Source organism: Zalophus californianus, chromosome 4, assembly GCF_009762305.2.
Source record: "Zalophus californianus isolate mZalCal1 chromosome 4, mZalCal1.pri.v2, whole genome shotgun sequence".
Classification (NCBI taxonomy): domain Eukaryota; kingdom Metazoa; phylum Chordata; class Mammalia; order Carnivora; family Otariidae; genus Zalophus; species Zalophus californianus.
Genome location: NC_045598.1, coordinates 104,717,734 through 104,745,452, shown reverse-complemented (window position 1 = coordinate 104,745,452; position 27,719 = coordinate 104,717,734). Strand labels below are relative to the sequence as shown.

The 27,719-nt window shown below is 38.2% G+C and overlaps 1 protein-coding gene and 1 pseudogene across 4 annotated transcripts in view; one reads left to right on the top strand and one right to left on the bottom strand.

Annotated features, from left to right (window-relative positions):
* RPRD2 (regulation of nuclear pre-mRNA domain containing 2) overlaps positions 1–27,719 on the bottom strand; it is a 100,351-nt gene that overhangs the window by 13,118 nt on the left and 59,514 nt on the right. For 2 of the 4 annotated variants that reach the window (XM_027609378.1, XM_027609385.1), the window contains exons 3-8: positions 20,594–20,694; positions 18,317–18,369; positions 17,587–17,713; positions 15,561–15,736; positions 2,136–2,418; positions 572–832 (exon numbers count right to left, since the gene is read on the bottom strand). In XM_027609378.1, coding sequence (XP_027465179.1) covers positions 572–832; positions 2,136–2,418; positions 15,561–15,736; positions 17,587–17,713; positions 18,317–18,369; positions 20,594–20,694 — 1,001 coding nt within the window. Of the gene's footprint in view, positions 1–571; positions 833–2,135; positions 2,419–15,560; positions 15,737–17,586; positions 17,714–18,316; positions 18,370–19,661; positions 19,740–20,593; positions 20,695–27,719 lie in introns of all 4 variants that reach the window. The other 2 variants (XM_027609369.2, XM_027609362.2) reach the window with 2 other exon arrangements.
* Positions 13,633–14,442, top strand: LOC113931433 (annotated as a pseudogene).

Genomic DNA, 27,719 nt, shown 5'->3' with positions numbered 1-27,719 from the left:
TAGCAGAAACAAGACTGGTCATGTGTTTCTACTGCTGAGGATGAGTGATGAGTACATGGGGGTGCTCTACTTTTATATATTTTCATTAAAATCGCCATGAAGGAAAAAAAAAAGCCCTATATACTCAATCATTTAGGAAAGGTTGTGCATAAAGTTTAGCATCAAGGTTGTTCATTATTCTTTATAATAGTGAAAAACTGGAAACATACCAGATGCCTACCAATAGAGGCTTAAATAAATTCATATACAATATACTTCAATTATTGAAAGAAAAATTATTGTAAATATTTAATGTACCAAAACATTCTCTCTCTCTCTCTCTCTCTCTCTCTCACACACACACACACACACACACACACACACACAGGTTAGACACAAGTGGTGTCCTCTGGGGTAGCAGGACTGCAGGTATTTATTTTATTCTCTTATTTTCTAATTTTTCTATAATGACCATATATTGGTTTTATTTTTTGATTTAAAAAATTACTTTTAATTTAAGAAAAAAACAGACTGATGGCTCAATTAGAAAGATGAAAATAAGCTTTTTATTCTCTTTATGGGGTTTACTTACCAGTATTTTTCATGACTGATGTTAGGCTGCTAAGGATAGAACTGATCTTTGCCAGATCCACATTAGCCAGGTTTGGCAAAGCCAACGCTGGAGAAGGGGACAGGAGAGAAGTATTCACAGGCTTTGGAAGAGGTGGGGTTGCTGTCATGGTCACAGGCACTGGGGTACATGAAGAGGCCTTTGAGATACTTTCTGTTGGCTTCGTAGACATAGAAGTAGATACAGCTGACTTCTCCACGGGTTTTTCCTTCCTGTCCTCTACTGTTTAAAGAAAAGGGGTGATACTGCATTACTGCTTTCCACACTCTGCTTCCAGTAGGAGGCATGTTGGGGGTGTAAAGCTCCTGATCTGGGGGTATAAAGCACTATGCTTTAGAGAAAAATCATTCGCGTCATGATTTTTAAATAAGTCACACTCTTTATGTTCCTTCTCACCTTTGATACCTGCTTAAAATAAATTTCCCAAATTCATTTTTTATCTTTTCAAAGATTTCTTTGCATTTTCTTAGCGCTTGTGTATTAAATTTGGACATTTCTGGGGTCATGTTATTACCTGGCACACATCTGTGTTTAGTAACGACATTCATAGGCGTAAATTATCCTCTCCTTTCTTTTCCATTAACCTGAGAGCTTTCGAAGACACAGAAACTCTGTACATACTTCCTTGTATTTTTCTTTGACTTCCTGAAATTGGCCTAACTGGGGGATACAATTATAGGCACTAACTTGAAACTGCAATAAATTGCCTTTACAATATACTCCTTTTAATACTTTAAAGGCCATGCACTATATATGGAGAATGCATTAAATTCAACAGAGGTCCAACTGCCCAAGAAGAATTATAAAAGCTAGGGGTATCATAGGAACAATGCACCGATCCAGGTTAATTTCGTTTGTGTGTGTATGTTTGTAATTTCTATACCCAATGTGGGGCACAAACTCCCGACCCTGAGATCAAGAGCCACATGCTCTACCCACTCAGCCAGGTTAATTTTGAAAGCATAATTAAGAAACTGTGGCTTTGGAATCTTGAAGGCCAAGAATGACGGAGAATAAGTATTCCAGTATAAGTGCCCCTCCCTCTAGAACAGTGCTGTTCAATAGAAATGTACCTCAAGCCACACAAATTTAAATTTTCTAGTGGCCACATTTAAAAAAAGTAGAAATGGGTAAAATTATGTATTTTATCTCAATATCTCCCAAATATTTTCATTTCAATATGCTATAAATACAAAAATAATTGAGATATTTTTACTTTTTTGGGGTACTAAGTTTCTAGACTCCCCTGTGTATTTAATTAGAGCACATCTCAAGTTGGACAAGTCATATTTCAAATGCTCAATAGTCACATGTAGCTAGTGGCTACCATACTGAACGGACCAGATCTTGAGCAATGATTTTTAGCCCATGTGGCATACCAAATCCTGAACCAGGATAATGATACCTTGCTGTTCTAATCTTACAAGGATTGAACTATCTTTTAATACCAACCTGTGATACATTCATTGGTGGGAAAGCAAAATAGATAAGGAACAAGTTGCCTATTAATCGCATAAGGACATACCAATGATTTTTGACCCATCATCTTCCACATCTGAGAGTTCCATGTCTTCTACATCACGATTATCTGTCACAGGCTCAGGTGTGGCAGATTTCTCACTCTCCATGGCTGGTGACCGGGATTCCTCACCTCCCATTCCCTGAAAAGGAGACTCAGAACCAGTTGGAGAAGGAGCATCCATGCTTGGGGAAGGGACTGGTGATTCTTCAGGATCAGGAAGGGTTGACTTCAATTGATCCAGCTTTTTCTTTAAATTGTTCACTCGATTAGCGAAGGTTTTATATGCCTAAAAGAGAAAAAGAAGAGTTATTCCTCTGAGAAAAGGACCAAGATGTTACCATTTTGACTTTGACCAGATTTCCTCATTATTATTAACTATATCCCTGGTACAAAACAAAACAAATTATCTGTCAAGCATGGAATAGCTTCCAATCTCTGCTTTTTGTACTCCCTAAATGAATATTACCATCCATACAGTTGCCCAAGTTAGAAACTTAGAGGTTATCTGTACTTAGTCCTCCTTTGCTCTCTTCTACCAATCTAACCAACCCAGTATTTATGGAGGGCCTAAATGTGCTGGCCAATCTTCTAAGTACTGGAGATATGGCAATGACTAAGAAGACAGACAAAAACCAAATCCATAAGGTAAAGTATAGCCTAGGAAGTCAAACAGTATGGATTTTTTTAAGAAATAAACTTTTAGGGGCGCCTGGGTGGTTCAGACGGCCAAGCATCTGCCCTTGGCTCAGGTCATGATCTCGGGGTCCTGGGATCGAGCCCTGCATCGGGCTCCCTGCTCGGCAGGCAGTCTGCTTCTCCCTCTCTCTCTGCTGTTCCCCCTGCTTGTGCTCTGTCAAAAATAAATAAAATCTTAAAAAAAAAAAAAGAAAGAAACTTTTAATTTTAGAACAGTTTTAGGTATAAAAAATTACTGTGACAGGGCACCTGGGTGGCTCAGTTAGTTAAGCGACTGCCTTTGGCTCAGGTCATGATCCTGGAGTCCCGGGATCGAGTCCCGCATCGGGCTCCCTGCTCAGCGGGGAGTCTGCTTCTCCCGCTGACCCTCTTCCCTCTCGTGCTTTCTATCTCTCATTCTAATAAATAAATAAAATCTTTAAAAAAAAATTACTGTGACAGAGTCCCCAATTATCTGTTTTATTAACCTCTAACATTAGTATAATACATTTGTCACAATTAATGAACCAATTTTGATAATTATTATTTTTATTTTTTGTTTTTTGTTTTTTTTAAAGATTTTATTTATTTATTTGGCAGAGAAATACAGAGAGAGCACAAGTAGGCAGAGTGACAGGCAGAGGGAAAGGGAGAGGCAGGCTCCCCGCCGAGCAGGGAGCCCGATGCGGGGCTCGATCCCAGGACCCTGGGATCATGACCTGAGCCGAAGGCAGCTGCCCAACTGACTTGAGCCACCCAGGCGCCCCAGTAATTATTATTATTTTTGATAGGAAGTAGGTTTTGTTGGTGGGCATGAATAGGGAGGGGGCAGTGCCAAGGTTCTCATGAGTGCAGAGCCCTTCATTTGTCCAAGGGTCCACAATTAGGGATGTATTTGACCCCACAGCCATCTGGGATAAGCCGCTTTTCAGCCACCATGTCTTCAAATTCATCCGCATTAAACTTAGCAAAGCCCCACTTCTTGGAGATGTGGATCTTCTAGCGGCCAGGGAACTTGAACTTGGCCCTATATAGGGCCTCAATCACATGTTCCTTTTCTGCAGCTTGGTACAGATGGACATGATAACTTGGCCAATGTGGACCCTGGCTACTGTGCTCTGGGGCTTTCCAAAGGCAGCCCGCATACCTGTCTGCGGCCTAGACTGGAGATAGCATGAGGTCAGACCTCAATATCCACTGGAAAGGGCTGTCTCCAAGGTCCCTTAGGGCAATTGATAATTATTATTAACTAAAGTCCACATACTTCAGGCAGATTTCCTCGGTTTTTTTTTTTTTTTCAAGATTTTATTTATTTATTTGAGAGAAAGAATGAGAGAGAGAGAGCACATGAGAGAGGGGAGGGTCAGAGGGAGAAGCAGACTCCCTGCTGAGCAGGGAGCCCGATGCGGGACTCGATCCCGGGACTCCAGGATCATGACCTGAGCCGAAGGCAGTTGCTTAACCAACTGAGCCACCCAGGTGCCCCAGATTTCCTCAGTTTTTATCTAATGTCCTTTTTCTAGTCCAGGATCCCATGTGGGAAACCACAGTACATTTAATAGTCATGTCTTCTTAGGCCCCTCTTGTTTGTGAGCTTGTTAGATTTTCCTTGTTTTTGATGACCTTGATGGTACCAGTCAGGTATTTTACAGACTGTCCCTCAAATTTGAGATTTGCCTGATATCCTTCTTCTTTTTTTTTTTTTTTAAAGATTTTATTTATTTATTTCAGAGAGAGAGAGAGAATGACAGAAAGCACGAGAGGAAAGAGGGTCAGAGGGAGAAGCAGACTCCCTGCTGAGCAGGAAGCCCGATGTGGGACTCGATCCCAGGACTCCAGGATCATGACCTGAGCCGAAGGCAGTCGCCCAACCAACTGAGCCACCCAGGCGCCCTGCCTGATATCCTTCTCATGATTAGACTGCGGTTATAGGTTTTTGGGAGGAAGACCATAGAGGTAAAGTGCTACTGTTATCATGTCATATCAAGGGTACACATAATCAATACGACATACCATTGTTGATGTTAACCTTCATCACTTGGCTGAAATCCTATTATCTGATTATCTTAACGTTAATGCCTTAAAACAGTGTCTTTTTCTTTTGGTTAAGAGTCTTGGATCATTGGACTGTAAAATCATTTTGGGATCGAACAAGAAACATTATTTTAGAAAAGGAACGGAACAGAAAAGAATATACTAGAGTTAAGCTTTTGCTTCTGGATATACTTGAGTAGCTTGCAGTAGAGCAATGCTCCCACCAAGAACAACTAGGAAAGCCGGATATATACACACACACACTTGCACACACATGCATTCATGCACACATGTCTCAATGTGCTGGGGAGTGCTGAGGCAACCAAAACTTAAGTGGCAAATCCTACAGCAGGGGAAACCATGAGGAAAGAAAGCTAAGCTGACATTCCGCAACTACCTTTTTTTCTGAGTTCTGCTGATTTGGGGGAGGCAGGTAAGAATTTGAGAATTCAGGTATAAGGACAAGGCAGAGGACCACTACTAAATATGAAGAAAAAGCAGAGCTTTTTAACAGTCTTGCTGGTCTATAGAGATAGAAATTAGAGACTTGAAAGGCCAAGATTCTGGTGAAAAAGAAAGGACAGAAATGGCTCAACAATGTTATTTTAGCTCTTCAAGATATTTCCTCAATTCTGAAGAAGAGGGAATTAAGAAGCCAAGCAGGAAACTTCTGAAAAGAGTAGTTTAATACAGTCTAATGTGTTAAGGAGACAAGGATTAGAGTTCAAATCATGCAGAGAAGGGGCCCTTGTGATCACTCCAGCCTCTCAGTGGGAAAACTCTACGTGCCAGAAGCTGGGAAGAACCAGAAGACAAAGTCATGCCCAAACTGCAATTCAGCCCAAGTCAGTTCAGTTTCAGATCTGATTAACATGATCAGCTCTCATAGTATCTGCAAACCCTAGCAAGGGAAAGGGTTTATACTCTCTGGAGGAAGAGAAATCATCTAGAGACTCTATAAACACTTTCATATACAATGTTAGCACTCAATACAAAATTAGCCAGCATACCAAGAGATGGGACCAAATGACCTAAAAGAAAAAAAGACATTAGAAACAGACTTGTAACAAATGAAGCCAGTATTGGAATTATCTGACAAAAACCAAATAGTTATGTTTCACATGTTCAAGAAAATAGAGAAAAATCCCTTCTTGAACACTTTAGCACAAAATCCATTAGCTGGAGATAAAAAAAAGACTTGGTAGCCTAGAGTAAGATGATGGAGCCAAAATGGGTTGAGGAAAATATGAGGAAGACATTGCATGTGATGCTGAAGCAAGATACAGAGAAAGCCCAGAGGTGGATGAGGAGGCATGGAAGTGCTGGGAGTCTGGCTACACACAGGGATTTTTTTTTTTTTTTTTGAGAGAGAGCGAGCATGAACAGAGGGGAGGGGTGGAGGGAGAGGGAGAAGCAGACTCCCCACTGGGTAGGGAGCCCAATGCAGGGCTTGATTCCAGAACCCTGAGATCATGACCTGAGCCGAAGGCAGATGCTTAACTGACTGAGCCCCCCAAGCACCCCTACACACAGGGATTGATCAAGTAAGTGATTATATTGAAGATAAAGGGGACAAGGTTTTGCATTGTTCGAACAACCAATTACAAACAGGGAAAGGAAGAAAACTAGAATGAATCCTGTGGTGTTGGATTAGGATTGGAGAGAACGTGAACTCACGGTTTTGAATATATATAGATACAGAAATTAATACAGATGTAAATGTGTGTGTACATATCGGTTAAGTATGTATATACATACATCTATTTCCTAGCTCTGTACACTGATGTGGTTTGGCAGCTGTGATATCCCAACATCAATGAGTATACCTAATACTCAGATGGTTTCTTTTTTCTTTTTAAAAATTTTCTTTGAAAGAGAGAAGGAGCGAGAGATAGCACAAGTGGGGAAGAGGCAGAGGGAGAAGCAGACTTCTGCTGACCAGGGAGCCTGATGTAGGGCTCAATCCCAGGACCCTGAGATCATGACCTGAGCCGAAGGCAGATGCTTAATTGACTGAGCCACCCAGGAACCCCACTCAGATGGTTTCTAAATGGTTTTTCACTAAAAGGAACTCAGGCTCCTTGGAGAAATGACTGATTCGAGGGTCAGGCAAGATGGGATGGAACACCTTGTTCCAAAAGTACCAAAATGCTCCAAAAATGATAGGGACGTGTAAAAGAACACAGAAAGCAGCCTAAAAGAAGATCCCACTGGCCAAATCTGGGACAATTTGAGCATCACAATAATTACAGGTAGTAATTAATTAAAACACAGAATAAATATGACTCTATGAGTCCATATTGATTTAAGTAAATGAATAAATTGAAAGTGATGAAGTTATTTACATCGTTTCAAAAATATCTCCCCATAAAACACTAATTACTCTATTATTTTCTTAGGGTTGTGGTAATAAAGTACAACTTGGGAGGCTTAAAACAATAGAAATTTATTATCTCCTAATTCTGGTGGCTAGAAGTCCAAAATCAAGGTGTCAGCAGGGCTATCCTTCCTTGCCTTTTCCTTGTTTCTGTTGGTAGCCATCAACATTTTGTGTTCCTTGGCTTGCAGCCACCTCTCTAACATATCTGTTTTGGTTGTTACATGATGTTCTCCCTGTGTGTCTGTATCCAAATTTCCCTCTTCTTATAAGGACATGAGTTATATTGTATTAGGCTCACCCTAATGACCTCAGCTTAACTTGATTACATCTGCAAAGACCCTATTTCCAAGTAAGGTCACATTTATATGTACCAGGAACTGGGACTTCAACATCTTTTTGGGATACACAATTCAATCCATAGCAATTACCAAGTGAAAACTTCTCAATGGACAAGCCTGGAAGATATTACATTAATAAGATATCAAAAGGAATATAACAGGTAGTGGAAGACATCAAACTTGTGGGATAACTGAAAAAATGGAAAGAGAAGAACATAATCAGTTCTGTGATATTCCAACTGAAGATGCATAACCTAAATCTGATCACAAAACACATCACATAAATCCAAACTGGGGAACAAAATATTTTGACTTATAATCTTCAAACATATTTAGAATATGAAAGTCAAGTAAAAGACTGAGGAATTGTTTTAGATCAAAGGAAAATAAGGAGAAATGCAATAAATGCAACCTGTTATTCTGGAATCTTCTGCTATAAAAACTGGTCAATCTGAATAGGGTTTAAGTATTATATAATAATAGTATGTCAATGTATGAATTAATTTCTGATTAAATGGCTATACTTTATGGTTGTGAAGGAGAATATATCGGTCTGGCAGGAAAACACACATGAAAATATTTGGGGGTGATCGGACATCACCAACTTATTTCCAAATGATTCAGGAAAAAAATGTCTTCATAGATGTGGAGAAAGGGGAACCCTCCTACACTGTTGGTGGGAATGCAAGCTGGTGCAACCCCTCTGGAAAACAGTATGGAGGTTCCTCAAACAGTTGAAATTAGAGCTACCATTCGATCCAGCAATTGCACTACTGGGTATTTACCCCAAAGATACAAATGTAGGGACCCAAAGGGGTACGTGCACCCCAATGTTTATAGCAGCAATGTCCACAATAGCCAAACTGTGGAAAGAGCCAAGATGTCCATCGACAGATGAATGGATAAAGAAGATGTGGTATATATACACAATGGAATATTATGCAGCCATCAAAAGGAATGAGATCTTGCCATTTGCAACAACGTGGATGGAACTGGAGGGTGTTATGCTGAGTGAAATAAGTCAATCAGAGAAAGACATGTATCATATGACCTCACTGATATGAGGAATTCTTAATCTCAGGAACAAACTGAGGGTTGCTGGAGTGGTCGGGGGTGGGAGGGATGGGGTGGCTGGGTGATGGACATTGGGGAAGATATGTGCTACGGTGAGCGCTGTGAATTGTGTAAGACTGTTGAATCACAGATCTGTACTTCTGAAACAAATAACGCAACATATTTTAAGAAAAAAGAAAAAGAAGAAGATAGCAGGAGAGGAAGAATGAAGGGGAGTAAGTCAGAGGGGGAGACGAACCAGGAGAGATGATGGACTCTGAAAAACAAACTGAGGGTTCTAGAGGGGAGGGGCTGGGGAGATGGGTTAGCCTGGTGATGGGTATTGAGGAGGGCACATTCTGCATGGAGCACTGGGTGTAATGCACAAACAATGAATCATGGAACAGTACACCAAAACAAATTATGTAATATATGGTGATTAACATAACAATAAAAAATAAAAAAAATGTCTTCATAATGTACTTAAGGTTTTTAAGTTTGAGAATATTTCACAATTTAAAAAAGAATGAAAAGCTGAAAGACAGGAGAAGATGAGGAAAAAAGATCAACAGAATTTAGCAGAAAATCAAATTCTTTCTAAAAAGAAATCAGGGAAGGGGAGGGAAAAAAAATCAAATGGTGATTCTAGAACTGAAAAATAAGCCAACTGTAATTAATTGATGGGTTTAACAATAGACAAAGGTTCAGCAGAAGAGAGAATGAATTAGAAGACTGGTTAACAGAAAATATCTAGAAGGAAGCACCAAGAGAAAGGATGGAAAATACAGAAAGGAACATAAAAAGACACTCGGAACTCAGTGATGAGATCTAATATGCGTATTAGTAGAGTTCCAGGAGAGGAGAGAGAATGGAACAGAAATAATACTTGAACAGATAACAGTCGAGAATTTTCCAAAATTTGTGAAAAACATCAAGCAATTTGTTATGGGGTGTGGCCCTCCAGAGTCATAGGTTCAAGTCCTAACCCTATACACCTCAGAATGTGACAAGTTTTTATAGAGGTAATCAAGTTAAAATGAGGTTATTAGGGTGGGCCCTGAGCCAAAATGACTGGTATCCTTAGAGAAAGGGGAAATCTGGACACAGACACACACTGAGAAAAGACAATGTGAAGAGATACTGGGAGAAAATGGCCATCCACGAGTCAAACTATGAAGCCAGGAACAGAACCTTCCCTCATGACCCTCAGAAAGAATCAACCATGCTGGGGTGCCTGGGAAGCTCAGTCAGTTGGGTGTCTGACTTCAGCTCCGGTCATGATCTTGGGGTCCTGGGACTGAGCCCTGCATCCGGCTCCCTGCTCAGCAGGAAATCTGCTAGTCCCTCTCCCTCTACCCCTCCCCCCACTCGTGCACGTTCTCTCTCAAATAAAATATTTTAAAAAATCAACCATGCTAACACTTTGTTCTTGGACATATGTCCTCTAGAATTATGAGACAGGCAACAAATTAATGTTGAAACCAACCAGTTTGAGATACTTTGTTACAGCAGCCCCAGTAAACTAATAAGTCATTGATTCAAAAAGTTCTACAAACCCCAAACCAGATATGAAGAAGACCATGTTAGACACACTGCTGCATAACTACTGAAAACCAAAGACAAAGAAGCACACTGGGCTCAGCAGAAGAAAGAATATTTGAACTTGGGGCACCTGGGTGGCTCAGTTGTTAAGCGTCTGCCTTTGGCTCAGGTCATGATCTCAGGGTCCTGGGATGGAGCCCCCCATCGGGCTCCCTGCTCAGCGGGAAGCCTGCTTCTCCCTCTCCCACTCCCTCTGCTTGTGTTCCCTCTCTCACTGTGTCTCTATCAAATAAATAAAATCTTTAAAAAAAAAAAAAGAATATTTGAACTTGAAGACTGGTAAGTATAAATTAGCCAAAAATTAGTCCAGAGAGAAAAAAGAATGAATAAAACAGAGAAATCTGAGGCCACATGGGATATGTAACTAAAACCCTCAAAGGAGAAGAAAGAGAATGGAAGAGAAGAAATATTTTAAAAGATAATGGCCAAATAGTTTCCAAAATTAATGAAAGATACCAAACCATAGATCCAAAATGCTCAGTGAACCCCCAAGCAGGATAACTACAAAGAATACATCTAGACACAGTTGACGTCTCATTTTAAGGGAAGCCAGACAGATTGACATTTTTAGGTAAAAAAGGAAAAAAAAATTTTAAAGATTTATTTATTTGACACAGTGAGAGAGAGAGCACACAAGCAGGAGGAGAGGAGGAGTGGCAGGCAGAGGAAGAGGGAGAAGCGGGCTCCCCACTGAGCAGGGAGCCTGATGTGGGTCTCAATCCCAGGACCCTGGGATCATGACCTGGGCAAAAGGCAAATGCTTACCCGACTGAGCCACCCAGGCGCCCATCGTCTCCTTGCTTCTAATACTCTCCTATTCTCCATTCTGTTCTCCTGATTCTAAAATGCAAACTTGATCACATCATTAGCAAAATTAAAATCCTACAACTCCTTCCCACTGCTTTCAGGGTAAAATTCCAAGACCAATCCCAGTGAACACACACCTTTCAGAACCTTGTTCCTAAGTAACTCTCCAGTTCTATTTACCACCTTCTGCGTACATGCCCACCTACTATGAGAAACTACTCTCAGGTCCACCAATTTTGCCATACTCTTATGTTTGCATGCTTTCAACTATGCTCTTCAGAGAATATGGGTTTTTCATTTAGCTAATTACTGCAATATCAGAGTTTAGCTCCTTTGAGAAATTTTTCTCCATATCTTCCATCCCCACTCCCAAATAACTAAAGCACCTATTCAATCTATTCACATAGCATCCTACGGTTACCTCTAATATAGCATTTATCATACAGAATTGCAATTATGTGTACTCAACAAATGCTTCCTGAATAAACCTCTCCCAGCTATTTGTTGAAGATCCTCTAAAGCAGACTAAATGATTTCCTAAATAAGAGATCACAGGCCAGTATTCAAAAATTATGAAATGGTCTTTTGGGTCAAAATGGTGAACTGACCACTCCCATTCACTGTCTCTCCCTTCTGGGACTCCTACAAAATGAATAGTTAAAAACAACAACAACAAACAAAGGTGTAACAAATAACCAGAAGCATATCTGGAAAAAACATTTCTACAAATTTTAAAAGACAGAAAGAGGATGAAAGAGTAATAAAGAAGGGATGACGCAGGGGAGAGAAAAATGAGGTTAGGAGTGTGCAGAAGGCGAGTGATATCTGGGAAAGGAGCTGATCTGACTTGCAGAATCCCTAAGCCACTTTCATCTAGGGCATGATGACTACAGAAGGGTGGAGTGAGTGGTGGGGTTGAAATCAGGATAATTAATTAAAAGCATGACTACCACTCAATACCCCCTCCCTTGCAATCTCCACACTTGGCAGCCAAGGCCCCGGGCAAAAATGTGACTTCTCTAAAAAGTTAAAATATTCTGGCAAAAAGACTCCAACCTTCTAATATTTAGCACTCCCCCTGCCCTGAATAACAGCCAGTTCCTGACCTACACAGACTTTACTAAACCCAAGAGTAAATAACCCCTATCTATGTACCGGGAACTTCTCAATTTTTCATATCTCATTCTTAAATATGAATGGACAGAGACATTATCTGATTTTTGATGAAAGCCATAATCATAAAAGAGAAAGACCAAGATAACTAGAGGGGAAATGAAACTCAAGATCTTTCAGAAAGCAGAACAAAAAGATAAGGTTGAGAAAATATGAGAACGTAGAAGAGAAAGAAATCATTCCACAACTGAAGAACACCAATCTTTAGACTGTAAGAGCCCTCCATGTAACCCATAATGAATGAAAAACAAAACCTCATATGTAGATACATCATTGTAAAAATTTCAGGACACTATGGATGGAGTCCCTAAAAGCTCCCAGGCAGAAAAAAAGTTACCTACAAATGATCTTGCAAAGACTTCACATCAGTAACACTAAAGACAATGAAGTAATGCCTTTTAAGCTGTGAGGGAAAATGATTTTCAACCAAACTTTTACCAAAGCAAATGTGAAAACAGTATAAAGACATTTTGAGATCTAAGAACTTAGAAAATTTACCTCTCATAAGCCCCCCTTTTTTGGAAATTAACCAAAAGAGAGAAAACCAAAAAAAGAAGACACAGAATCTGTAAAATAGAGTGCTCAACTCAGATTATCAGTAAAAGGTAGTCCTAGAATGAGATCCAGACACTTAAAACTGGAACAGGAGATTGAAAGTTCAGCTAGGGAGGTTTATGGGGAAAATGTGAATTCAGAATATTCAATGTGATAGAGAAATGAGAAAGTGAAAAAAAGGCCAACAATGCAAAAAAAAAACTCTAGGAAAAAAACAAAAAGTATCTAATATAACCATACCTAACATAATACCATACGGTGAACAATGTTTACATAGCTGTACTATAATCTTTGTTTATTAATTTTCAGCCTTTAGAGCAAGGAAGTAACATTTAATTATGATTACAGAGTAGAATGTAAATATTATCAACCTTGACAATGTGAAAGTAAAGTACAGTTTACTGAAGTTGGGAAACTGAAGGGATAAATGAAAACCAATGGGAAAGGAGAGGGACATTAACCTCATTTTACACAGTGAAGAGTTGAGAGTTAGTGGTCAAAAAATTATCAAATATAGTACTACCATGTACGAAGATGATCAATAGATTTAGATTTAAAATAGTTATATAATGCTGTTGGGAGAAGGAGGAAGGCAGTGGAGTATAAGTTAAATCCTCATCTGTCATACCGAGAAGTCAAAAGATATTTCTTAAATAGGATTAATCAAGAAAGAACAATATAGACATACTATTCAGAAATATGAAGGCAAAAGCCAAAAAAAAAAAAAAAGAGCTAAATGAGTTAAAGGGATTGCTTCTAGAAGTGGGACTGGTGGGATCTCCTCTACCACCTGCTTTTATGACGATACACAGAGATTAAAGCTATTGAAAAAAAAATGCAGGGTGCCTGGGCAGCTCAGTCAGTTAAGAGTCTTGCTTAAGATTCTCTCTCTCCCGCTTCTCTTCCGCTGGTGGGAGAGTTAGGTGTTGGAGCATTTAGACAATGGAAAAAAATCTACTGGATATGCTCTTTTCTTACCTTGTTTTTCATTAGTTAGCCTCTCAAGAAAACACCATGAAAGATACTGATATCAAGAGACTACTGTATACCCATCTTTTATGCATATTTTCAATTATCCTAAGCATCTTCGTTCCATCATTCTTCTTGGAGAACTTCTCAATATTGGAAACACACTTGACATGGTCGTGCATCTGTTCTATTTTTGTAACTGTCGTCAATCTAGTATTATATTTAGTAGTGAAACCAAATGCATCCTCTAAAAGAAGTTCATTATCATACAAGGTAACCAGGTTTTTGAAATGCTGTATCTAGTTTCTTATGTCATGTTTCTTCTTTCATGTAATTTTTGTTCTATATGGAGCACCACTCATAGAGTTGGTGTTGGAAACATTTTTATTTGCAGTTATTTTGTCTACCTTTACTACTGTACCTTGTGTTTGTTAGGACCAAACATCAAAGCATGGCTAAGAGTTTTCAGTAGAAATGGAGTTACATCCATTTGGGAGAACAGCCTTCAGATCACTACAATTTCTAGCTTCATAGGAATATGGCTGGGAGCCTTTCCTATTCCACTTGATTGGGAAAGACCTTGGCAGGTATGGCCCATCTCCTGTACGCTTGGAGCGACCTTTGGCTATGTGGCTGGCCTTGTGATTTCACCACTCTGGATATACTGGAATAGAAAGCAACTTACATACAAGAACAATTAATTGGAGCAAAGGGAGAAGATATTTCATTGTGCAGATTCCATAAAGACTGTGCAGAAATGTACATGGTCTAAGCCTGGCAGTTCCATTTACAGCACTGTTTTTTATGTAGTTACAACATGGTATGATTGGGCTTTTTAAACTATGAAACCCCTGAGAGATTGTACCTTCTAGTTGAAATAAAGTATTTATAGTAGATTGTGGCTTCAAAAAAAAAAAAAAAAAAAGATTCTCTCTCTCTCTTTCCCTCTGCCCCTCCCCCAACTCACTCCTCTATAAAAATAAATAAAAACTACATAAAATTCAGTATAAAACAGTTTCTTTTAGAGGCCACTAGTAACAGAATTTTATTTTATTTATTTAAAAAAAGATTTTATTTATTTGACAGAGAGAGACACAGTGAGAGAGGGAACACAAGCAGGGGGAATGGGAGAGGGAGAAGCAGACTCCCCGCTGAGCAGGGAGCCCAATGGGGGGCTTGATCCCAGGACCCTGAGATCATGACCTGAGCCGAAGGCAGACGCTTAACTAACGACTGAGCCACCCAGGTGCCCCTGTAACAGAATTTTAGTAACAGAATGTTTCCATCTAGTTTTCTGGTAAAACAATAAAGTATATATACTTCTGCCCAATTTTTTTTTTTAAGATATTTTTTAGTCACCTGACAGAGACACAGCAAGAGTGGGAACACAAGCAGGGGGAGTGGGTGAGGGAGAAGCAGGCTTCCCACAGAGCAGGAAGCCCAATGCGGGGCTCGATCACAGGACCCTGGGATCATGACCTGAGCCGAAGGCAGACGCTTAATCACTGAGCCACCCAGGCGCCCCTACTTCTGCCCAATTTTCATATCTTGTAACCGTAATTAGGTATACTCCCTTTGAAATGCTAAGACCTAAGGCTTTAGTAAAGCTTAATGGTCAGGGTATCCATGAGCTTTATTTAGTGTCAAAAAGAGCCAGTCTTAATTTAGACTCCTCCACTTGCTGGCTCTATTATCTTATACAAGGCTACTGACCTTCTTCAAAGTAATTTCTTCATCCATGAACTGGAGGTAATAATGTTTACCCTCATAGAGTCAGAGAACTCATATAAACAGTCACTGATTTATAGTAAGCAATCAATATAAGATAGCTTTATTACTTACATTGGCCACCACTTTTACTTCTTTGTACTGCGCTTCATAGAAAATTCCAGCATTTTCCAGTGCTTCTGTTAGTGAGGGCCCATTTTTCACCTGCTTATCTAATCCATTCACAAATTCCTCGAGCTTGGAACTTGCCTCTTCAAATTCTTTGGAGAACTTCTTTCCACCTGTCTTATCTAAAATAACACAGAAGTATTCATTTCAGGATAAAACAGAATATGTAAAAAATCTAATCTTTTTTTATTTTTTTAAAGATTTTATTTTTTTGACAGCGAGAGACATAGCGAGAGAGGGAACACAAGCAGGGGGAGTGCGAGAGGGAGAGAGAGAACCAGGCTTACCACTGAGCAGGGAGCCCGATGCGGGGCCTGATCCCAGGACAATGGGATCATGACCTGAGCCGAAGGCAGATGCTTAACGACTGAGCCACCCAGGTGCCCCCAAAATTTAATCTTTTGAAGAAAACCCCTTTTACATAATCTGTGAACCTGAAACTTGTCTTCTTAGTCTCAGTTTCACCTTAAAGGAGCTTCTCCAAGTCACAAAACCCACAAAACAGATTAAAACAATTCATGTGAATCTGCTAGAGTGTAGCCAAGAGTATATCACGAAGGCACCTATAATTAAGGTAAAGAAAAGAAAGTTCAACTAAAAGACACTCTTTTCATTTCTTTTCTTCATAGACTGGAGGCTGAGCTGCTAATTAGGAGTAACAAGATGAGGCTCAATTCTGTTCACTTAGATTCACCACAGGATGTGAGAAAATAGAGGTTCAGAAAAGTAAAGTTAAAGTGACCTCTGTATGTATCACATTAAAAATTCTTCTTTCTGCGTGCCTGGGTGGCTCAGTTTAAAAAAAAAAAAAAGAAGAAGAGTAAATAACAGTTTGTAATATCACTATTGTTGAAAAAACAATTCATGGTTTGTACTCTTACCAGGGATCTTCTTCAGATAGGAAAGAAGAACTTTTTTTTAAAGATTTTATTTATTTATTTGACAGAGAGAGAGATAGCGAGGGGCAGGAACACAAGCAGGGGGAGTGGGAGAGGGAGAAGCAGGCTTCCCGCTGAGCAGGGAGCCCGATGTGGGGCTCGATCTCAGGACCCTGGGATCATGACCTGAGCAGAAGGCAGATGCTTAACAACTGAGCCACCCAGGAGCCCCTGTTACTTACTCTTCTAAATATACATCTTTCTCAGTGACCACTGGAATATGGCTTCAAATATGGGTACAAATTTTGGCTTTGCTTTTTATCAACTGTGTAACTTGCTTAGTAAGCTACTCATCTCCTTATGAAGCCTCAGATTTCTCATGTACAAAATGGAGGTTTTTAATATGCTTCTGGGTTGTTGTGAGGATTAAATTAGGTAACAATGGTTAAATTTAAAGTACAAGGCAAGAACAAAACAGGTGCTCAAATGAATAGCTGACCGCCATTTATTCATGATTTCAAAAATATTTATCAAATGCCTATTATGTATCAGGCATTGCTCTAGGCATTAGGATACAGCAATAAATAAGGATAATTTCTACCTTCATGAGATTTACATTCTAATAATTTAATATGATTATTTTTAATTTACAATCTAAGGAAAAGAGAGCAACTAACTAGATTTTATGGGGCATTACGGTGACCTTATTAAAGAATATACCCAAACCACATTATCTATCACACATGTGAAATACATCTGTCTATATATAACCCAATATATCAAGAAAGCACTAGAAATGAGGACAGGGCAGAATTTGTTTTAATTACTTTTTTAGATTTTTTTTTAAGATTTTTTTTTCTCCTGCTTTATCGAGATACAATCAACATATAACATTGTGTAAGTTTAAGGTGTGCAATGTGAAAGACAAGAATTTACTTATGAAATTTATATGCATGAAATCACCACTTGGAAGACCAGGTACAATTGCTCTCTAAATCCTAAGGTTCTCTTTATGGGAGAAGCAGGTCTGATGACTTAAAAATGATAGATCTGAGAAGAAAATCTGAGTTATTCTATTTAAAAATAAGTATTACCTTTTAAACATTTGAGAGTTTCTGTGCTGCACACATCCACCCTCATGGTTGACAGCTGTTTTTCCTTCAATTCTATCTGATCTTCTGAGCGCTTGTACAACAACAGTTCTTCAATGAGGGCCTGGGACTGAATACAGACCAGAGTCGTATTTTATTTATGAAAACATTCACTTATTCTACACTCCCCCATTAACATAAAACATGTCTAAAATCTAATAAAACCAAGAAGAAAGAAACCCTTTGCATTTCCTCATAATCGGGGATAGCACTATCAATTTTCATGCCAAAACCATATTTTTAGTTACATACTTTAAAATATCCTTTCCTTAGTTATTCAAGGCTAACTGAACATATAAGATTAAGACTAAGGCAAAGGTCCACTTATTCTTTAAATTTTAATTAGGTAAATATAGTCTTATTATGTTAACTCTAAGCAAATTCTAATTTAGTAGAGCTTCACAGAAGGATGAACCCATTGTTGGGGGGAGTTCAATATAGAACTTGGCTGCTAACAGATATTCTGGAAGAAGGTTAATTCTTCCATTAGGGGAAAATATAAAACTCCCAAGTAATCTGATCCCAATCTGGATTCTTTCAGAACAGTTTAAACTTGTTTAAAATACAATTTATGTACAACTGAATAAAAATAAATCTTACTGGACTATAGGGGGAACTGTAACAAAAGGGGTGAATAAAGCTTTGGCATATTAAACGTATTCTAATAACTTACTCGAAATTCTGCAACTATCTTAGACTTGAGAGCAGCTTTTGGATTCGTGGATGCTGTTGAATTAAACAAAAGGTCATTAAGAATACAGACACAAAAGTCAACTAATATTCAGGTAATTTTTCAGCTTTATAGTTAACGGTGTATACTTTGAACATATGTTAAATATACACATTTAAATAATAATATAATTCCTAGAATAAATATTCCTAGAATATGAAATTTAAACACTCCCAAGTGTGGCCAATATAAAAATATACTATTTAGATAGGTCTAACCTACTTACCTCCAACAGACACTTTAAGTCATAAAGTCCTAGAATTATTGATTTGGAGATACTGAGATACATGGTGTACCTTTTTTCCCAGTCTGACTGAATTTAAGAGGATCTCAATACCTCAAATTAAGAAGAGTGTTCAGGAGCACGACATCCAATTAATCCTGAGCACTAGCTGAAGAAAATTACTTATAAACATCAACTCTATTCCTACGATTTAGCTTTGGATTTCTTTTTCTGCTGACTCAGTTCACAGCAAAAACAGGCAGGGAAAGTTCTAAGTACATTACCACTGTGGTTCAACTTTGGCTGAAATGTTGACTCTTGCTGTTCCTAAGCATGCAACTTATGACCAAAAGGATATCAGAGGACTCCCTTAATCATGATGAATATCATATGCTTGATGGAGTAAAACCATCCCAAGTGTCTTGTTTTACCTCTCAATTCTCACTGTCTTCTACCTTGTTCCCTCCACACCTTCAAGTCTTTCTCAATATTCCTCAGTTTGGCCCACAGCAGCCTATCACATGCAGTATTCCACTCCCTTGATCTCATGCTGGGTAAACATGATAAACATAAAAGGAGCTCCTGTTAGAGACTGAGCTTCTGGCCAGGATTTGAGGCCCATGTCTAATCTGGAAGAGTGTATCCCCAAATCTGAAGGATTTCATGGCTCCCAAAGAAATGCTTCTTAATGCCTAGTCTCCTCTTCAGCTCTGTTGTTTAATGTCAGCTGCCTCTAACTTCTTCTATCTTTCAACCTAAGAGTTAGCCTGGGCACTATCAAGCATTTTTTTTCTTCTTTCACTCCCCAAACTACTCTTGAATCTTCACTCATTTAAACCCTTTTTCTGCATTTCCTTTGTTTAAAAGTAGGGTTTTGGTTTTGGTTTTTTTAAAGAAGTAACTCCATGATGGCTTGTTTAGTATAAATCACTGGGTCACTCTCCCAGGCCTGGAAAATACAGGCTTCCCCATGGTTTATGCCAGGTACGATGTCAAATGGTCTACATTTTCTTCTGCTCCAAAAAGAGGAGGTAATTTTATATTAGTTGAGATTTTGTTCCTTACTTTGTGATTTCTTCCACTGCTTATTCGGTTGTTTGTTCAGATTTTCTTTCAGCTGCTTCTGAGTTTTGAAAGTGGTACCTGGAAAACATTTCAGTTTTTGCAATCTGGCATTATGGGAAGCTGTTCTGTCTGTCCACTTCAGTGTCAAAGTTGTAGCATTGAAAAAAGGCAATCCGAGACTGTGTGTTGTTTCTTTCTTTCTTTTCCTTTCATTTTTATAAAAAAATAAAAACACCCAGCAGATCTAAGAAGCTGTCAAATAAACAGGATTTCTATTATCAATAAAATTACTGATTTTGAGAAGAATAGGGCACAAAATACCAGTTAACGCATTCAAATGAAGAATTTAACAGCTTCTTAGAAGATGCTCTTTTTAAAGCAAATTTCTAGTCAAATAATGGTCATGGTATCAGATATCACCACCAACTTTTGTTTAATGACTCAATTACATGCATCTAATACACAGGAAATAAATTTTTAAAACAGGTACACAACTTACTGTAAATCTAAACCAAAACAAAGACTAAAGAATGCCAATATATGCTTAATATCAAATAATTTAGTAGAAACTAAAACCCCATTAAAAAATTCTCCAACAGTAAGAGGACAGGGCAGTAATTATTAAACATACAAAAAAATGAATAGTTTAAAACACTCAAAGTAAAACATGCAGGAAAATAATCAGATATCCATCATCACTTAATATGCTTGACTTTTTCTAGTCAATACAAACAAAATCCAACCCTCTCCAAACCAATTCTATTTAAATTTTAATTCAAACAGATTTTTTAAGTATTTAATTTCAAATAAATAGGACCCAATGCAGAACTTTATTTTTCATTATTAAGCAACAGGACCAGATCTATAAAATATCTATAACTTTAAAGAGTCAAGGACTCAATTTTTTCTTTTAGGAAAGAAAATACACTTACTCAAAGCTTCTCTCAATGCCATAATCATTTCTTCTGGGTACACATTTCTATCTTCCCAGATTTTGAAGATTCGTTCTATAGACTTAGAGACAGATGGATCCCTGAGGATAAAGAAAAAGTGACACAGACATATAAAAATGTTAATTTATATCTCAAACTAGAATCTAAAAATAAAATTGTCAACAAAATTATTTTCCAAGTGTCTTTTGATGTTCAAGACATTTTTTTTTCTACAGTGTCTAGTAGGACTAAAATCGTAACAACTCTTTAAAAAAAAATTTTTTTTTTTTTTAAGATTTTACTTATTTCTTTGACAGAAAGCAGGACAGAGAATGAGAGACAGTGCAGGCAGGGGGAGCAGCAGAGGGAGAGGGAGAAGCAGGCTCCCCACTGAGCAGGGCGCCCAATGCAGGGCTTAATCCCAAGACCCCAGGAATCATGACCTGAGCTGAAGGCAGACGCTTAACCAACTGAGCCATCGGTGCACCCCTTTAAAATTTTTTATTTACATTTTTTGAAACTGAAATACATTTGACACACTTTATTATTTTAATTGAAGTATAGTTAACACATTAAAATCTTAAATATTCTGAGATGCTTGGGTGGCTCAGTCAGTTAAGCATCAGACTCTCGGTTTCAGCTCAGGTCATGATCTCAGGGTTGTGAGATGGAGCTCTGTGTTGGGATTAGCATGGAGTCTGCTTGAGATTCTCTCCCTCTGCCCCTCCCCAGCTTGCACACAACATGCGAGCAAATGCGTTCTCTCTCAAGTAAAATAAATAAATAAAATCTTTAAAATCTTAAACATTCTTATTGAATACTTTTTATCAATGACATATATGAGGCTGCGACAGCACACTGAGCTTTCTGATGCATATGATATTATGAGGGTTAGTCAAATGTGTTCATTGATACAACTGGTATCCTAAAAGGTAAGGTAAAGGAAGTTTAATAAAATTAAATCTCTTCTTTTTTAAGATTTTACTCATTTGAGAGAGACAGAGAGAGTGTGCTCAAGAGAGAGCACGAACTGAGGGGAGGGACAGAGGGAGAAGGAGTGGCAGACTTCCCCCTGAGCAGGGAGCCCAACCCAGGGCTCTATCCCAGGATTTTAATTTTTTTTTTTTTTTTAAGACTTTCTTTACTTGACAGAGAGAAACACAGCGAGAGAGGGAACACAAGCAGGGGGAGTGGGAGAGGGAGAAGCAGACTTCCCGCTGAGCAGGGAGCCCGATGCGGGGCTCGATCCCAGGACCTTGGTATCATGACCTGAGCCGAAGGCAGACGCTTAATGACTAAGCCATCCAGGTGCCCCAGGATTTTAATTTTTCTAAATTGAAATACAGCTGACATACTTTATTATTATTTTTAATTGAAATATAGTTAACACATTAAAATTTCCTTAAATGTTTCAAAAATTTAGTTGGGTTTGTTTGAAATGGGATCCAAAGAAGGTCAATACAATCCATTTGGTTATGCCTCTTAAATCTTTTATTTATTTATTTATTTATTTTTATTTTTTTTTAAAGATTTTATTTATTTATTTCAGAGAGAGAGAGAATGAGAGACAGAAAGCACAAGGGGGAAGGGGGTCAGAGGGAGAAGGAGACTCCCCGCCGAGCAGGGAGCCCGATGTGGGACTCGATCCCGGGACTCCAGGATCATGACCTGAGCCGAAGGCAGTCGCTTAACCAACTGAGCCACCCAGGCGCCCTCTTAAATCTCTTTTAATCTAGAGCAATTAGATTAAATTGTTCAGTATTTTTCCCATTCCATTCATTGATGTTGCAGTCCAGGGGTTGGCTGTCCAGCAGAACATTCCACATTCTCTAGCTTTATTTGCTTCCATTTTAACTTGTTCAATTAATGCCTGAATTTCCTCTAGACGAAAATTAGTTGGATTATATACATATTCACAAATTTTGGGGAGCAAATATTGAATAAACGATACTATATACTTCATACTACATCCCATCAGGACATACACAATCTCTGGATATCCCATCTTTAATAACACTAAGCCTGATCAATGGAATGAAGCAGTACTTTCTCTTGTGAACTGTGCCTATCTACTCACTAGCATTTTAGTGTTTATCTAAGGAGTAAATAATTATATATATATATAGGTTTTCCAACATTACAAATCTTTCCCCACTTTGCACTTTAATTTTTAAGTGATTTTATTTACTTATTTATTTTTTTTAAAGATTTTATTTATCTGACAGAGAGAGACACAGCGAGAGGGAACACAAGCAGGGGGAGCAGGAGAGGGAGAAGCAGGCTTCCCGCGGAGCAGGGAGCCCAATATGGGGCTCGATTCCAGGACCCTAGAATCACGACCCAAGGCGAAGGCAGACGCTTAACAACTGAGCCACCCAGGCACCCCTAAGTTACATTTTAAAACATATAATTTTAAAATGTAGCCTTGTTAAAATAAAATTGCTCTTTACTGCCACTTTTTAAGTATAGGAAGCCTACCAGAGATTTAAAAAATTATATTTTCTTTGCTCTCCATTAAAAAAAAATTCAGCTGCATAATTCATTTAAAATCTACTGGGTATAGAATGTAAAATCAAGCTCTAATATTAACAGATTTCCTATTAATTGTTCCAATACTATAACTTCTCTTTTCCTCACTGATTTACTGCTTCCACTATCATGTATTCAATTAATCTTTTTCTAAGCTGCAAATTCTGTTAACCCATTTTTACATTATACAGTTGACCCCTGAAAAATGTAGGGGGTGGTTACGGATGCTGACCCCAATCCCCCGCAGTTGAAAATCCACGCATAACTTTTGGCTTCCCAAAAACTTACCTACTAATAGCCTACTGTTGACTTACCAATAACATAAACAGTTGATGAAAATGTATTTTGTATATGTATTATATGCTGTATTCTTATAATAAAGGTAGAAAAAATATTACAGTCATAATGAAAATACATTTACAGTACTGTACTAATTGAAAAAAATTTCAGGTATAAGTGGACTCAAGCAGTTCAAACCCATGGTGTTCAACGGTCAACTGTACTATCTTCAAAACTGTAGCTTATCTTCCCTCATTACAACTGCATTTCAAAACATTTCTTATAGTCTCACTTGCTTATTTTTCCAGAGTAAATATATATATTTATTTATTTATTTTTAAGATTTTATTTATTTGACAGAGAGAGACACAGCGAGAGAGGAAACACAAGCAGGGGGAGCGGGAGAGGGAGAAGCAGGCTCCCCGCTGAGCAGAGAGCCTGATGACATGAGCCGAAGGCAGACGCTTAACGACTGAGCCACCCAGGCGCCCCTTCCAGAGTAAATTTAATGTTAAATTCCAAAAGAGGAAATTTTGGTATTTTTAACTTGAATTATATTAGGCTGATATAATTTGGAGAAAGTATTATATGTAACATTGATGTATGGCATCAATACATTATTCTTCACTACAGCAAAACATTAATAGTTATGAATTTATATTCAACATTCCCAAATACAATTTATTCACAAAATTTTCAACATAATTCCTTTTAAGGCTATTCCTAGATATTTCATATATTTTATTGCCAGTATGACTCACCATCCCTCCTTATTACTAACTTCTTACACTAAAACTGATTCAGAAGTTTGTTGATCATACCTTATCTCAGCTTTAACTTTATATGGTTTGAATGTTTTTTTAAGATTTTATTTATTTGTCAGAGACAGAGAACAAGCAGGGAAGCAGCAGAGGGAGAGGGAGAAGCAGGCTCCCCGCTGAGCAGGGAGCCCGATGAGGGGCTCCATCCCAGGACCCTGGGATCATGACCTGAGCCAAAGGCAGACGTTTAACCAACTGAGCCACCCAGGCGCCCCTTGAATGGTTCTTGAAAGTAGTTTTGCTTTGTATGCAAATCTATATTGACAGCTATTTTCTATAAATGCTATGAAATGCTTTTCATAACTGCCATTTGGCTTCCACAGTTGATATTGAGAAGTGTGTTGTCAATCTAATAATCGTCTTGTGTATGTGATCTGTTTGTCTTTTCTCTTTGGCACTGTTTTTTATTTTTTATTGTGGTAAAATAAAACTTGTGATTTTAACCATTTTTTAAATGTACAACTCAGTGGCATTAATTATATTAACAATGCTGTACAACCACCACCATTTCCAAAATTTTTCAAAACAGAAACTCTGTACCCATTAAATAATAACTCCCCACTCCCGCCTCCCCCAGCTCCTGACAACTTTTCATCCACTTTCTGTCTCTATGGATATACACATTCACATACAACATTCACACTGTTATACAACCAATCTCCACAATTCTCTTCACCTTGTAAAACTCACACTCTATACCCATTAAACATCATCTCCCCTTTTCCCTTAACAATCACCACTGTACTTTCTGTCTATAAATTTGATTACTGTAGTTCATCTAAGTGGAATCATACATTTGTCCTTTTGTGACTAGCTTATTTCACTTAGCATAATGTGTTCAAGGTTCACCCATGTTGTAGCATATGCCAGAATTCTTTCCTTTTTACGGTTAAATGATATTCCATTTTATGTATATACCACATTTTGCATATCCATTCCTCTGAAAATTGGTACTTGGTTTGCTTCTACGTTTTGGCTATTGTGAATAATGCTGTTTTGAACACTGGTTTACAAATATTTGTTTGAGTCCCTGCTTTCATTTCTGGGGAGTATATACCCAGAAGCAGAACTGCTAGATCATACAGAAATTCTATGTTTTTGAGGAACCATCAAACTGTTTTCCATAGCTGTTGCACCATTTTACATTCCTACCAGAAAAAGAAGTTTCCCCCATCCTAACACTTGTTATTTTCTGGTTTGGTTTGGTTTTATAATTTCATTACAATAACTAGGTATGAATTTCTTTTTTAATTATCCTGCTTAGTATATGTTGTGGTTGCTGTAACTGCAGATTCATGTTTTCCATCACTTTCAGAGAGTTCTCAGCTATTACCTCCTCAGAACTCAAATGTTCTCTCCTCCTGGAAGCTAATTTGATGTTAATTAGGCCTCTCATTCCGATCTTTTTTCCACCTCCTTCTAATTGCTGCATTCTAATTTCTTCAGAACTAATTTCTAGCTTAATCTTTTTTCTCTCTACAATTCCTGTTGGTTCTTTTTTAAAAATCTGTCCAAATACCTTATCCATTGTTCATTTCATTCATCTTTAACATTTCTTACATAGTTTTTTTATATATTCTGATTTTTTTTAAAGATTTTATTTATTTATTTGACAGAGAGAGAGAGAACAAGTAGGCAGAGAGGCAGGCAGAGGGAGAGGGAGAAGCCCAACGCGGGACTTGATCCCAGGACCCTGGGATCATGACCTGAGCCGAAGGCAGCCGCTTAACCGGCTGAGCCACCCAGGCGCCCTGTCTGATAATTCTAACATCTGAAGCTCATTGGGGGCGGGGGGACCTAAATCTGCTGATTCTCCTTAATGGTGGTTTGTTTTCCAAAGTGTTTGGTGATTTTTGGATTGTAAGCACATATTTGTTTGATCTTAATCTATTGAGATTCCTGGTGGTCTAGATAGGAAATGTACTCCTCGAGAGAAAATTTAAATCAGAAGCCCAGGGGTGCTTATGACTCAAAACTACTTTACCCCTAACTGCCAGACCGCATGGTACTACTGACATAAGCATACTGGTTAATGTCAGCTCTGATTTTCTAATATGTCCATTGTTGCTGGTACAGTTTATATTTTGTCAAGAATGTAACTGTTTTATTAAAAAAAATGACCTTTTGGGGGTGCCTGGGTGGCTCAGTCGGTTAAGCATCTGACTTTGTTCAGGTCATGACCTCAGAGTCCTGGGGATCAAGCCCAGCATTGGGCTCCCTGCTGAGAGGGGAGTCTGCTTCTCCCTCTGCCCTAACCCCCCTCCCACACAGCTCATGCTCTCTCGGGCTCTCTCTCTCAAATAAATAAATACAATCTTTAAAAAAAAAAAAAGGACTCTTTGGAATTGGTGATCGGCCATCTGGGCAGAAGTCAAATCAAAATATCTATAACTGTCTTTCTTTCCAACTAGACTACAGAGCTTCTTTACAGCAGAGATAATTATTTATTGTTGTTTCTTTGGCACCTAACAAGGTGCTCACTAAATAGTAACTGAAGAAATGACAACTGGATTTTGTTATTGTCAAACCAAATTATTCTCTGAGGTCCTCAAGTAAAATAGGCTGGAAAAACAGCAACTGCTAAGAAAACATGTAATTAAGACTAGGGTATAACACAGTAAAAGTAGCACTAGATGGGGAAACTAGAGGTTTTAAATCTGTTTCAGTAAGAAGTCTTTCGGGGGCTAGGTTTCTTCATTTGTTTTTGTGTGTTTTTTTTTTAAGATTTTATTTTTTAAGTAATCCCTATACCCAACATGGGGCTCAAACTCAACCCCAAGATCAAGAGTCACATGCTCTACCAACTGAGCCAGCCAGGCGCCCCTAGGTTTCTTCTTTTGTAAAAATGATTTTACTAGAAAATTTGTTAGCTCGAAAATTCTTAGCTAGATCTATTCCTTATTTATACAAAAACTCTCAGAACTCTCAAACGTCTACAATTCAACCATCTCTCGTATTTAGGAATTCTCTGAAAATAAAACAAAAATAAAATCCAGAATAGTTTTACTTACCTTGTTATTCTAGGTCTCTATTGTAGCCATTACTGATCACAATACCAATTTCTACAGAATGTACAATTATTACCACATAGAAAACATAAAAAATTAATTATAAACTTTGTTGCTGACTTCTAAGTAACAAACAATTGGCTGACCTTGTAGAAGTGCTAAGATATTCAACAGATGCTTCCTTTGCTAGCACCATCACCGCTGCCTTTACAACAGCAAGGTATTAACAAATTATTTCAAAGTGTAAAGCTGATGAAGAGTACAGGGGGAGGTGCTCAGGTATCACAGTTAAAATAAACAGAGCTAAACAGCATAATCTTGTGCCTCACTCAGGAGAATATCTTTTCTTTATCAAAATCTTATTTCTGGGATGTCATGTCATTTGTTTTATAGGTTCTCAGTAAATATTTGCTAACTGTACAGAAGACTAAATAATAGGTCAACTTAAGGAAATAGTCAACACTTAAAAAACCTTGGAGCTCAGAAATT